Source organism: Lolium perenne, chromosome 7 (assembly GCF_019359855.2).
Source record: "Lolium perenne isolate Kyuss_39 chromosome 7, Kyuss_2.0, whole genome shotgun sequence".
In the NCBI taxonomy this organism is placed as follows: Eukaryota; Viridiplantae; Streptophyta; class Magnoliopsida; order Poales; family Poaceae; genus Lolium; species Lolium perenne.
In genome coordinates, this window is record NC_067250.2 from 214,532,166 (window position 1) to 214,543,999 (window position 11,834).

Sequence of the window (11,834 nt, forward strand, 5' to 3'; positions counted from 1 at the left end):
CCATGTGCTCTGTAAAGCCACCGCTGCTGTGTCCCCCTGCAGGCACCGCCGTAGTGCTATGCATCTTTGGCGACGCACTCAACTCGGGCATTCGGTACTGGAAAACAAAAGATAGTTAAACTTATGTGAGTCCATGAGAATGAAGACAGAAGTGATCACCGCTGGTTGGAGCGACAACAACTTGCAAAATCATTTCTTTTTGAGATTGAAAGGGTGCTTATATGTTACTTCCACTCATAGTATAACAATCGATTACAAAACTTGCGGCATTGTGCCTGTACCAGGATTTAGACAAAACCTGGACCTCTCACCAAGGAGGCCAACTCATGGGCTACACTATTCCAGCCTCTATCTACCTTCACAAAACTACAGTAAAGAGAATACCTACAAATACGTTTAATCTGGGAAACAACCATACATGACACAGAGAGGACTTGTACAACTTGTAATTGATCCCTTTAATCGCTGCCTGGGCCACATGCTGAAACGCACGCCCTGCAGTATAGCCTCAACTTCTGTTTCTTCAGCCTGGTAGAGAAGATGACGCTTCTGAGGTGATCCCAGGCGACCATTCCAGTGCTAGCAACCCCAGATTCAAAAATGAAGGAAGCGTCGGTGTTGACTTCTACAAAACCTTCAGGCGGTAGCTTCCAAGCTGGGGCGATTTGAGTCTTTCTGATGTGGCCACAGTTTTTGGATGCTGAAGGTTGTATTTGGAGTAGTATTTAGAGCTATTTTTTTTGGAAACATGGAAATCAACTTAAATTTAACTGCACACTGGAAAACAATGAAGAAATGTACCTTTGTGTACCTTCGTTAAAGATATTCCGATTGTTCTGCATTTTGAAACAAAAAAGCACCACAATATTGCTTACAAATTATTATCGTCAAGAAAAGATATACTAAAGGGATTATATATAGTGGGAAGTTCACTAAGCAAGAACAACAAATGTGATAAATCGATGCAGACGTCAGAAAATGCACTCTATGCATGCGCATTACTATGCATCCAACTCCTAAGCAAACATACCACATCATGACAGCAAGTCATATAGAATTGAAAAGACATGTATCAATTCATGAAGAAATATTACAGAAAAAACTGATATATCTCATCCAGAAATTCGTGTTGAGATTTTATTGAAAAATGTATACGCTGCCCAACAAACGTTTTAGTAGGCACACTCTAGCAAAGTTCCAGTATTTTCGTGTGAAAAAAAACAGCGTAGCAAAGTTCAAATATTTTCATGCCAAAACCACTATTAAAGAATGCTAAACACCATCTGTTGTCAATAAAGAGTAATGTATTCCAGATGTTTATCCTTCATACATGCTCAATGAGAGACAATTAACAACTAATCTAGCCATATTTAATGGAAAGTATTATGCAGACTACATGTGGTTGAATCCGTTTGGTACTTATTGATGGTGTTGCTATGTAAAAACACCTAAAACTCTGATCCGAGGTGCAGTTGTTATGTTACTTTCTACTGATGGCAGTGCTAGGTAAAAACACTTCAAGCTCTGCTCCGAAGTGCAGCATTCTTGCCTCTAATTCCACACTACCTTGGGATACTCACTGTTGAAAACTTGAACTGAGATTTGCTAAAGACTATAGCTTCAATTTGTATATCTAGCTGAGACTAAAAACAACACACACAGTTTTATACTCTTGAGTATTCACTCACTTGTTTGAGATGTGCCTATTAAGATTACACTAACAAAAACACAGGAAAAAAATCATGGAGAAGAGATTAAAGTGTACCCAAAAAATAGTCAGTATAGAAGAACTGTCCAATATATATAGTCCTACACTGCAGAATAAAATATTTCCCATTAAAGAATTTTTTTACCATACAAACAACATGTTTATGGAACTGGCAATGCTGCATTGTTTTGGTGTGATAGTGTTCAGAGTAGGAAGACAACAAAGCAAGCAAGTTCGAGTACATACAGTTAATCAAAATAAAATGGATTGAGGCCTTGAGGGGCACGCACCACACCACGGTCGTCGTCCTTGTATGGGGTACCGTCGCAGCGCTGCGCCTTGCCCCGCTGCATACGGAAGCAAGTGTTCATCTCCAGCTCGGGCCGTCGGCTCCAGTAGTCTTCCAAGCGCGAGTTGAGGTGGAGGATCCTAGGCGAGTCATCGTCGTCAGAGGCGTGCAGGCCGCGCAGCTCGACCGCAAGCTGCGCCACCATCACCGTTCTGTTCCCATTCCCGCTAAGCTCCAGCGCCTCTACGTACTCTGCCCGTGCCGAGCCCGCCGTCCCCACCAGCATCATCGCCGACCCCACCGCCAGGCCACACGGCAGGACCATGGTCGTCTGGCGCTAGCCACCACCGAGCGTGAGCGAGCCGTGGCACTCTCCCATGGCGCCGACGCCCGAGAGGATGGAGTCCATGTCGCCGGAGAATGCGACGGCTTCCTCCCACGGCACGGACCCGCGCGCCCATGCCTCTGCAGCCATGCGCTCGAGCTCGGAGAAGTTTCCCCGCAGTCCCCATCTCCTCCAAGCCCCGCGGAGAGCTTCGTGGTGCCGGAGGATCTCCCGGCGATGCGGCGGCCTTACCCCGCCGCCACAGTAGCAACGGCGCGGCACACGAGGGACGCCGGCTTTACAATTTGGCGCTGCAGCAACTCACCTCCCGCGGCAGCTGAGACCGGATGGCTGGCGACCGCAGCGTCTTCATACCAGCCCATCGCGACGCTCGGCAAAGAAGCACGGGCATCGAGCGGGGTAGGTCCAGCCGCCTCCGGAAGCCGAGCACCCTCGGCTGCCCAGGGAGGGAGAGAAGGACCTGACAGGCCGAACGCCCTCGCGCACTGCCGGACACACGCTTGCGCCGCCACCGGTTCCTAACGCCGTCGGGAATATCTCTTCGGCGCCGCTGCCCCAAATCGGAGTGAGCAAGGAGTGGTGTTCACATGGTGGAGTTGGAGAAAAAGGATCACCGATCCGGTCAAAGCGGTGCCTCTGGCAGGAGCTCCAAACAAATACAGTACACGTGTCTATCATATCCATGCTAAATTGGGACAACTAAGCAAAAAATTAGCCACGCGTCACATGCAAAATTCACGTACCGACAGTTTGTGCAAAATCAAGAAGCAAATGACAAAAGCATCAAGTGCCTACCCAACGCTCATGCACCATGTAGGACAGGGGACTACCCCACAATCATGTCATGCCACTGTTTCAACCATGTCTCAGCTACGTGCACACAAGCAATGCACCAGAACATATCACCATCAATACACCAGGAAAGGAAAGGATGAAGCTTCACATGTCAAATCAACTCCCTAAAACGCTAAAGAGCACCAAACCATACTTAGAAAAGAATCCATGTAAATCAAATTAACAAAGGAACACACCTGTCAGCTCTAGGTTCATCCAAAAAAAACTCAAAACTCTAGGAAAAATCGAAGTTGTTAAGCTTTAGTATAGTAGTATGAGAGCGGACCTAACATGTGAGTGTTGTCGTAAACGTTTTGGGCTAAGTTAGTACAGCCTTCAGCGATACAACTCCACTCGGCTGCACCTTCATGGGCTGCAATCCACCCCACGCTAGCAACTCAGGGCAGGCTATGAGCATCTTAGGGCATCTCCAACGCGGGTACGCAAAAGGTAAAACGGATACCGGCGTGCGTCAGTTTGGGTAAAAACGCGTTCCAACGCGCAGACCCAAATGCAAAACGGACTGTCCGTGAGGTCCGGCACGACCCAAAGCCGGCTTAAATTTGGGAGGCTTTTGCGTCCTCCCGGACGACTTGGTGCGGCTGTGGACATCCGTTTATATCCGCCCGACCCCACATCTTCTCTCTCCTCTGTTTCTTTCTCCCATGGAGATGGCCGAAATAGCCACCGGATTTTGACCGGCCTGACCAACTGCCGCCGTTGCACACGTCGGCCGCACCTCGGCGCCGACTCCTCACTTTTTTTCATCCATGCCGGAAGTTGCTACTTCCAAAAAGAGCTCCGGCGACAAACCTCGTCGACGGCGCGGGCACGGGCGCCGGCCGCGCGAGCCATGGGCGTGGGCGGAGCTCGCCGCGAGCACGGGCGCGGAACGGACGCCGGCCGCGCGAGCCACGCCGCCGTGGGCGGAGCTCGCCGCGACGGAGGCCGTACGTACGGGGACGGCGTGGGCGCCGCCGGCCGCGTCGGCCACGCGCGGCACGGCGAGGGCGCGCTGCGTGGGCACGAGGCGAGGAGGCGCCGGCCGCGTCGGCCACGCGCGGACAGCGAGGCGCCGCCGGCCGCGTCGGCCACGTGCGGGCACGGGCGAGCCACGGCCGTGCTCCTCGCCCACGACGCGCCGTACAGCCCACGGAGTGCCGCGCGGGCACCGTCCCGCCGCACCTCGCCGGCCTCGCCTCGACCGCGCCTCACCGGCCTTGCCTTGCCCGCGCCGTGCCGTTGCCGGCCTCGCCTCGACCGCGCCGCGCCTTGCCGGGCCGCGTCGTCGCCGGCCTCACCTCGCCCGCGCCTCGCCAGCCTCGCCGTCGCCGGCCTCGCCACGCCAGCCGCGTGAGCCCCCCCGGCCGCCCCGCGTTGCAGCTCCGCCCGCGCAGTCGCTCCGCCGACGGCGTGCGCGCTCGCCCTGGCTCCCGCTGGCCGCGCCTCGACGGCGTCCGCGCGCCGTGCCCAGCCCCGCGCCGCCCTCACCCGCCACGGCCGAGCTCCGTGCTCCGCCCGCGCCTCGGGCCGCCGGCGGCCGCGCCTCGCCACAACGCGAGCGGCGCCTCGACGGCATCCGCCGGCCTCGCCTCGCCACGGCTCCCGTTCGCCCGCGCTCGAGCTCCACGCCGCGCCGCCGTGCCGAGCCCCCACCACGCGCCTCGGGCCGCCGCCGGCCTCGCCTCGCCACGGCTCCCGCTCGCCCGCGCTCCGAGCTCCGCCCTGTGCCGCTTCTCTCTGGCCGTGGACATAGGTGCAGTATACTGTTCTGTTTGGGTCGTGTGTGCGGTTGGGGAATACAAATAAAGACGGACGTATGTGTGCGTCCGCGCGACATCCGTGTGTCCGCGGGACGACCCAAACGGATGAAATACACCGTCCGTTTGGGTCACATGGTTGGAGATGCCCTTATCTGCTTGGATCTGGTAACTGCAACAGTGCCTATCTCTTTCTGGACCTTTAATCAACCGTACAAGCACCTGACTGGACGAATAGACTACACAATCATTGGATCAATTCTCCCAGAAAAATTCCCAATCGATCCCCACATCATCTAGCTTACAAATGAGATAAATCTGCGAGCGGCCGCGCCCATCGTCTTCAGGTTCAGGTTGTCCGGCGAGCGGCGGAGCAGCAGCCTAGGATCACCAACTGGATCTGGATGCCCTCCAAGGATGGCGGATCATCCCTGAGCTAGCCGAGCGAGGGGCCTCGCATCCCACGCGGGTGAGCGTCGATCCGGGGACTTCCGTCCGTCGAATTTGTGTAATCTATTTGATGGGAGTTTTTGTTGGATTTCTGTGGGAATCAACCTGGAGGAGTCGGGCTATATATATAGTTGGATTGTTCGGGAAGAATCGAATTTGTTGCAAACACGCGGGGTCTGCGCGGACACGATGCGGGGAAAGGAAGGAGCCAGAGAGGAACTTCCAGATCCTGGCGGAGTCCCTGTGTTGCGCGGACGCGATAGGGAAGGGAAGGGAGCAGAGTTCTTCGTGGGTAGTGCAAATAATAATGAAGGGAAAATCTACAGATCAGCGCCGCATAGTTGTGCCTACCGTGCGGCGGTTCCTATTAGAAAAAATCGCATCGCTCCTCTTAGGACGGATCACCACCTAATCCCCACCTGTCCAACCCCCACCTTATCCTGAGGCTTCGACCACAAACACGAGCACGGCACCGAGTGGAAAACAAGAGAAGCAAGCCGCCGAGCACAGAGCCGCGTGGCGGCGTGGAGGCCGCCGTCGCCACTCGGCCGCCGCCTCGCGCCGAGCATGAAGCAGCGAGGAGGCCGCCCCCGAGCACGCCGAGCACGGAGCCGCGCGGGAGGCCGCCGTCGCCACACGGCCGCCGCCTCGGCCGAGCATGGAGCATCAGGGAGGCTGCCGCCGGTGGCAAGCACGAAGCGGCGGCGAGACGCCGCCGCCACCGAGCACGAAGCAGCGTTAGAAAGCCGTGTCACCGCCATGTACGGAGCTGCGGCGAAGGCGGCCGCCGTCGAGCGCGGAGCAGGCTAGAAGCCGCCGTCGCTGCGAAGTACGGAGTTGCGGTGAAGCCGGCGCGGCCGAGCACATCGAGCCACGGCCCCCAATAGTCATGTACCCGTCGTCCTCTCGATTTCTTTTTGGCTGACATATTCCTTGATTTCTCCATGCGAACCTGGAGGGACTCCATTTACATGTGCATCAATTTGTTCGTGGACGATGGACTTCTCGCAATACGGCTACAGATTTTGAAGTCTAGAACCTGATTACTAGGCTTAATTAAACTGCCAATTTAGCTTAATGAATCTGGCAATTTTCTTGTCATCCAGTACTCCAGTCCAACCGGGAGAGTGAGGTTAATTAATCTGGCAATTAGGACCAATTAATTTTGCAATTAGTAAAAATTTAACATACCAATTAATTAATCTGGCAATTAGGAGTAATTTTTTCAATAATTGGGAAGTTAATAACAACTAATCTGATAATTAAGAATAGTTAATCAGGCAGTTAGTAATCTGGTGACTAAACATAATTAATATGGAAGTTACTAACGGCAATTTGTGATCTTAATGGTTTAAGGAGACATGCCTGTCATGATTTTTATACTAATTTCAGTGTACTATCGCATCGTCGGGAGCTTCATGTTTGGGAATTTTTTTACTACATGTCTTTGCTTTTGTGTCCGAAGACATGCAATTTTTTATGGCGAGACGTTCATGATTACACATACATGTGGTTAGACATGACATATTGACATGCATGCGCTCCTGATTTGACAAAAGCATGCCACGACATGCTAACCTACCAACCTTGCCTAGCCTTTTCCAGAATAACACCCGTATGCGTATATTTTAGATGGTTTGCCACCCGCCGCACAGATCGACTCCCGTGCGGCGCCGCCTGGTAGTCCGGTCCTACATAGAAACGTCATCGGTGTGTTCTTCTCTACGTGTGCGCGTGTGGGGCGAGACTTGACCTTGAAGGGTTCAACTGAAGTTGCTGCCTATGTGCAAATAAACGAGATACCCGTGAGAGTACATTACGTATGAGGCTTGATTTGACAGATCCTAACCTGACCTGGTTCCACTAATTAATCGGTCCTAATAACAGATCGATGTAGACGGTTCACATCTTGGTGATATAAAAAGACACGCGATGCTTACTTCTACAACCACGTACGTCTGGTCAAAGAGTTAAACTTAATTAGCTTTTGGAGAACATTTCATCAAATTCGAACGACAAGAAAAGAAGAGTGATCAAAGCTCAATGTAGGTATGCAAGACCGAAGAGAAAAGGAAGGAAGCCATCTTTTCCGTCCATTAGTTTCACTTCTCTTGCATGGGAAAACTAGAGAAAAACGTATTGGGAAAATGTTTTCTGTTTTAAACAAAAAAAACTCAGGAATTTTACGATCTTCGTGGGACTTTTTTAGAACTCCAACTCACGATGAAGGGTACCAATGTATCTAACTGTTGGCACAATAACATTCAAATCATATCTTTTGCTAGTGATATGTATTTGATTGAACTATGGTCATTAAGATTCTAACTTTCTCCTATTCCCATGATTCAAACGCTTGTATTTCGTATTCGTGGGATTTTAAAAGTGCAAAAATAGGATTATGCCAATGTCATGTCCACTTAAATCCTATATGATTCCTTTGCAAAAACTAAGAACTACTTCCAAGAGATTTGAGTGGATGGAACAATTCTTCGGAGATACAGTGCAAATAAATCCTTATAGAAAATCATACAATATTCAATACTGCTATTTCTGAGATCCGGTCGGTTTTCGTGTTCGTTGGTGTGGTTTCAGGTCAGTATCTTATGATCTACGGTTTTCATCTTTGGCGACGGTTGCTACTTTGTTGCGTTGGTCCTTTGGGCCCTTAGCATGACAATTTCACATTTATCTACTACAACAAGCGCTACTACGATAAGCTTGCATGGCTTCGGTGATGGAGGAGCGAGGACGGCGACGCGCCTTCGGCTCGCGTTAGTGCGTATAGTCGTTGCTAGGTGGTCCAAATACCTACTTGTATTTTTTGTTACTTTTAGGTCTTATTGTACAACTATTGATGATTATTAATAGATTGATGGAATTATCGCAAAAAAATCCAACAATTGAAGTAGAAAATTTGTTAATGATTCCTACAAAAATCAGTTGAATCGAAGAGGCGAGGAATTGCATAGATGACTAACAGGATTGTATTCAAAACATTTTTTTCCTATAGAATCTTTTTGGTTGTTAGGATTATAAGCCAATATTCCTTTCGGTGTACATTAATTTCACACAATTCAAAAAGGAAATCCATGGAAACCGACTTCATGGGATATGATTTTATTTTTTCATTTATGATAACTATATGGTATGAATCTAATCCTATAGAAAAGTTCTTGTGTTTTCGACGCGGTGAGACCAAACAACATTTGCCGCGCGTGTATCTGATTTCAATTAATGCAGTATTCAGTATTCATGATATTTCTTTTTTGCGGGCAGTATTCATGATATTTCAACCATACATTTTATCTTGCATCGCGTTTGTTGAATCCTATGGACCAAAAGAGCCCTTCCTTCACATGATTATTATCCTTTCAATCGTCTATTTATTTTACACACATACTCCTTTTTTTTTGCGGAACACACATACTCCTAACATATATGTCTTCAGTTTTGTTCCCACATTTTGGGAGTTCTTCGAATCAAGGATGCCCTGGCCGGAGAGAGAAAGCAGTTGCGGGTGGATGATGTCCCAGAAGGCTTGGATTGCACAGATTAGTGCCCTCTGTTAACCTAGAGTGAGATTTATATATTCATCAACCAAGTGGCATCTGACATGAAAGCAAGCAGGCACGTACAAAATGAGTTGCATGATATACGAGTGGCGACGCCACTTTGGGATGGAAGCCATGTTCAGTGTTCACCCACCGTTGCAAAGCTAGCTTTACGCCTTTACCATGAGGCGGCGCGTGATTTGCACAGCTAAAGGCACCGATCAAACCTTTCAGTATTTTACAACAAAGATGAAGCAACGGAGCAAGCATTTGAGAGAGGAAGATTTTTTTTTTTTTTTTTGAAAATAGAGAGGAAGATAATAATCTCAAAGAGAATGACAGCAACGTGACCACAGTTTATTCAGACAAACCGAATCTTTGGAAAAGAATTCAGACAGGCCAAACTTTCATTGAGCTTTACGACTTATGGGCTTGTTGCACTGAATTGCAGCTTGCACTTAGAAGATGGGCCTACCCCTGGGCCAGTATATTTTATCTTTGACCGAACTAGCATGTGAGCGGACCAGGGTTTTTTCCCCATGAAACCAGCTATTTCTTCTCTTTTTTGCTTAGAAAAAGCTATATTGTATTTTTTCCTTGTGAAAATTATAGATAACACATATTACCTGATTTTTTATTTTATCCCATTAAAACCGTACTTGTATATTCCTCTTCATAATTCGCATATGCGCGCACGTACACAAACTCATGCAAGAAAATTTCTTTTGGAGTTTAAGGCATTAAACAGTGTGTCCACTAAACCTGATACACACGGAGCTCAATGCATTGCATTAAACATTGTGGATTACTAGTAGTGTAGTGAAACCCAAATTAGTTGTGGGAGGTCGGTGATGCTCCCTCTGATCCGATTAGATTGACGCGGCGAGGCCAGGGCCGGCCCTAGGGGGGCGGGAGGGGCGGCCACCCAGGGCCCCCGGATCCAAGGGGACCCAAATCGCAGGTAGCTATACATATTTTGCGGCGGTACGGCGGCGCCATTAGAGTTGTTTCAAGGATTTCTCTCTTCCGCAGTTGAGCGGTACCAGAAGAAGTGTTAAGGACGAAGGCAGTTAGCGCTTCTCCTAGTGGACTAGATCGTGGGCCCTTTTAACTTTAGTTAGCCAGGTCCATATTACTTTGGTTAGTTTGGGCCTATTTTTCTGATCGGGGAAGAAAAACGCATGACTGGAAGATCGATCTAGAAGACCAACAATGTCAGAGACATTTTACCATCCAATAAAAATGTCGGCTCATTCTTTTTCATCTAGCATTGATTTATCACCCTCAAAAAAAGTCTAGCGTTGATTTATTTAATACTTGGTAAAGTTAATTTCATTTATTAGTTCCTAAAGGTGGAATTGCACGGCTATGTGACTAGGTACGATCCTAATTCTTCATACCTTTTTAAGGTATTGGGCGTTGTTCATGCCATAGTTCGACTGTTTTCTAGACGAAAGTGAGAGACGATCATCTGCTGGCCCACTAGTTTTCACCTCTAGAGGTCGAGTCGCACTATCATCTAAAATTTCTGCATTATGCAATGAAAAAACATTTGAGTTTAGTGATTTCCATATATATTTATCAATAGTTTAGTCTAACATATATGAGTTATCTAATATAGAAATGCATTCAAATGCACTTTAAATATGTATAGGTAATAATTATTATACATTACAAAATATTAATTTTCTTAATAATTATATTAAGGGCCCTGAATTCTAGTTCGCCTCGGGCCCTTGAAAACTCAGGACCGGCCTGGGTGAGGCGACGCTAGCATGTACACATAGACATAGGCACCGTTCTGTGTTGATTAAATCTGATTGGTGGTAGTACTAGACAGATGGTTCACTCTTTGCTCAAAAATAATACTCACTGTGATCTAAATATGTTGTCGCGTCCATTGAGGCAAGATTTTATCTAAGTATGCGACAATTACTTTACGACGGATGGAGTAACATATTTTCTGACCTTTTGCTCAAAATAAAAATATTTGCTTTCTTCGTTCCATTTGGTTTTGTACTTTTGTAGCTGTCTTCGTAAAACCAGATTAATCTAGTGAGAGCAACCAAACACAGTCTTAGTCTGCTCTCTAAAGATAGCGGAGACCAAGATATGCATCATGTTCCCCTCCCTGGAACCATCTGTTGAAATATTGTGCCCATTTTTAGTGGTCCATACTAGATTTTTTTTTGAGAATTCGGCAGGTGAGCTGCTCGATATGTATACCTAATAATAAAGGAGCTAAGATTTCTGCCAAAATTTTCGTCCAACATTTTTTTGGACGGATTTGCCCTCCCACCAAATCACATAATACTACAAACTGCCATTATACCGTTTCATTATTGGACCGGACTACCAGGCGGCGCCGCACGGGAGTCGATCTGTGCGGCGGGTGGCAAACCATCTAAAATATACGCATACGGGTGTTATTCTGGAAAAGGCTAGGCAAGGTTGGTAGGTTAGCATGTCGTGGCATGCTTTTGTCAAATCAGGAGCGCATGCATGTCAATATGTCATGTCTAACCACATGTATGTGTAATCATGAACGTCTCGCCATAAAAAATTGCATGTCTTCGGACACAAAAGCAAAGACATGTAGTAAAAAAATTCCCAAACATGAAGCTCCCGACGATGCGATAGTACACTGAAATTAGTATAAAAATCATGACAGGCATGTCTCCTTAAACCATTAAGATCACAAATTGCCGTTAGTAACTTCCATATTAATTATGTTTAGTCACCAGATTACTAACTGCCTGATTAACTATTCTTAATTATCAGATTAGTTGTTATTAACTTCCCAATTATTGAAAAAATTACTCCTAATTGCCAGATTAATTAATTGGTATGTTAAATTTTTACTAATTGCAAAATTAATTGGTCCTAATTGCCAGAT

General features: G+C 47.9%; 1 protein-coding gene across 1 annotated transcript; it reads right to left on the bottom strand.

The window, feature by feature from the left end:
• Positions 1-212: 212 nt before the first annotated feature.
• On the bottom strand, positions 213-4,059 carry LOC127314234 (hydroxyproline O-galactosyltransferase GALT2-like). Its single transcript, XM_051344687.2, has 3 exons — positions 1,999-4,059; positions 802-836; positions 213-700 (listed from the first exon to the last, which is right to left on the bottom strand). The coding sequence occupies exons 1-3, from the start codon at positions 2,320-2,322 to the stop codon at positions 637-639; spliced, it is 423 nt and encodes a 140-aa protein (XP_051200647.1). The 5' UTR covers positions 2,323-4,059; the 3' UTR covers positions 213-636.
• Between the last annotated feature and the right edge of the window lie 7,775 nt (positions 4,060-11,834).

What these genes read in the sequence shown, in the direction of transcription:
- LOC127314234 (XM_051344687.2), bottom strand. Translation starts at nt 2,322, where the DNA reads ATGGTCCTGCCGTGTGGCCTGGCGGTGGGGTCGGCGATGATGCTGGTG. An exon ending in AGGACGACGACCGTGGTGTG is followed by an intron (nt 837 to 1,998) that starts GTGCGTGCCCCT and finishes TTCAAAATGCAG; the next exon opens with AACAATCGGAATATCTTTAA. An exon ending in TTTAACGAAGGTACACAAAG is followed by an intron (nt 701 to 801) that starts GTACATTTCTTC and finishes TACAACCTTCAG; the next exon opens with CATCCAAAAACTGTGGCCAC.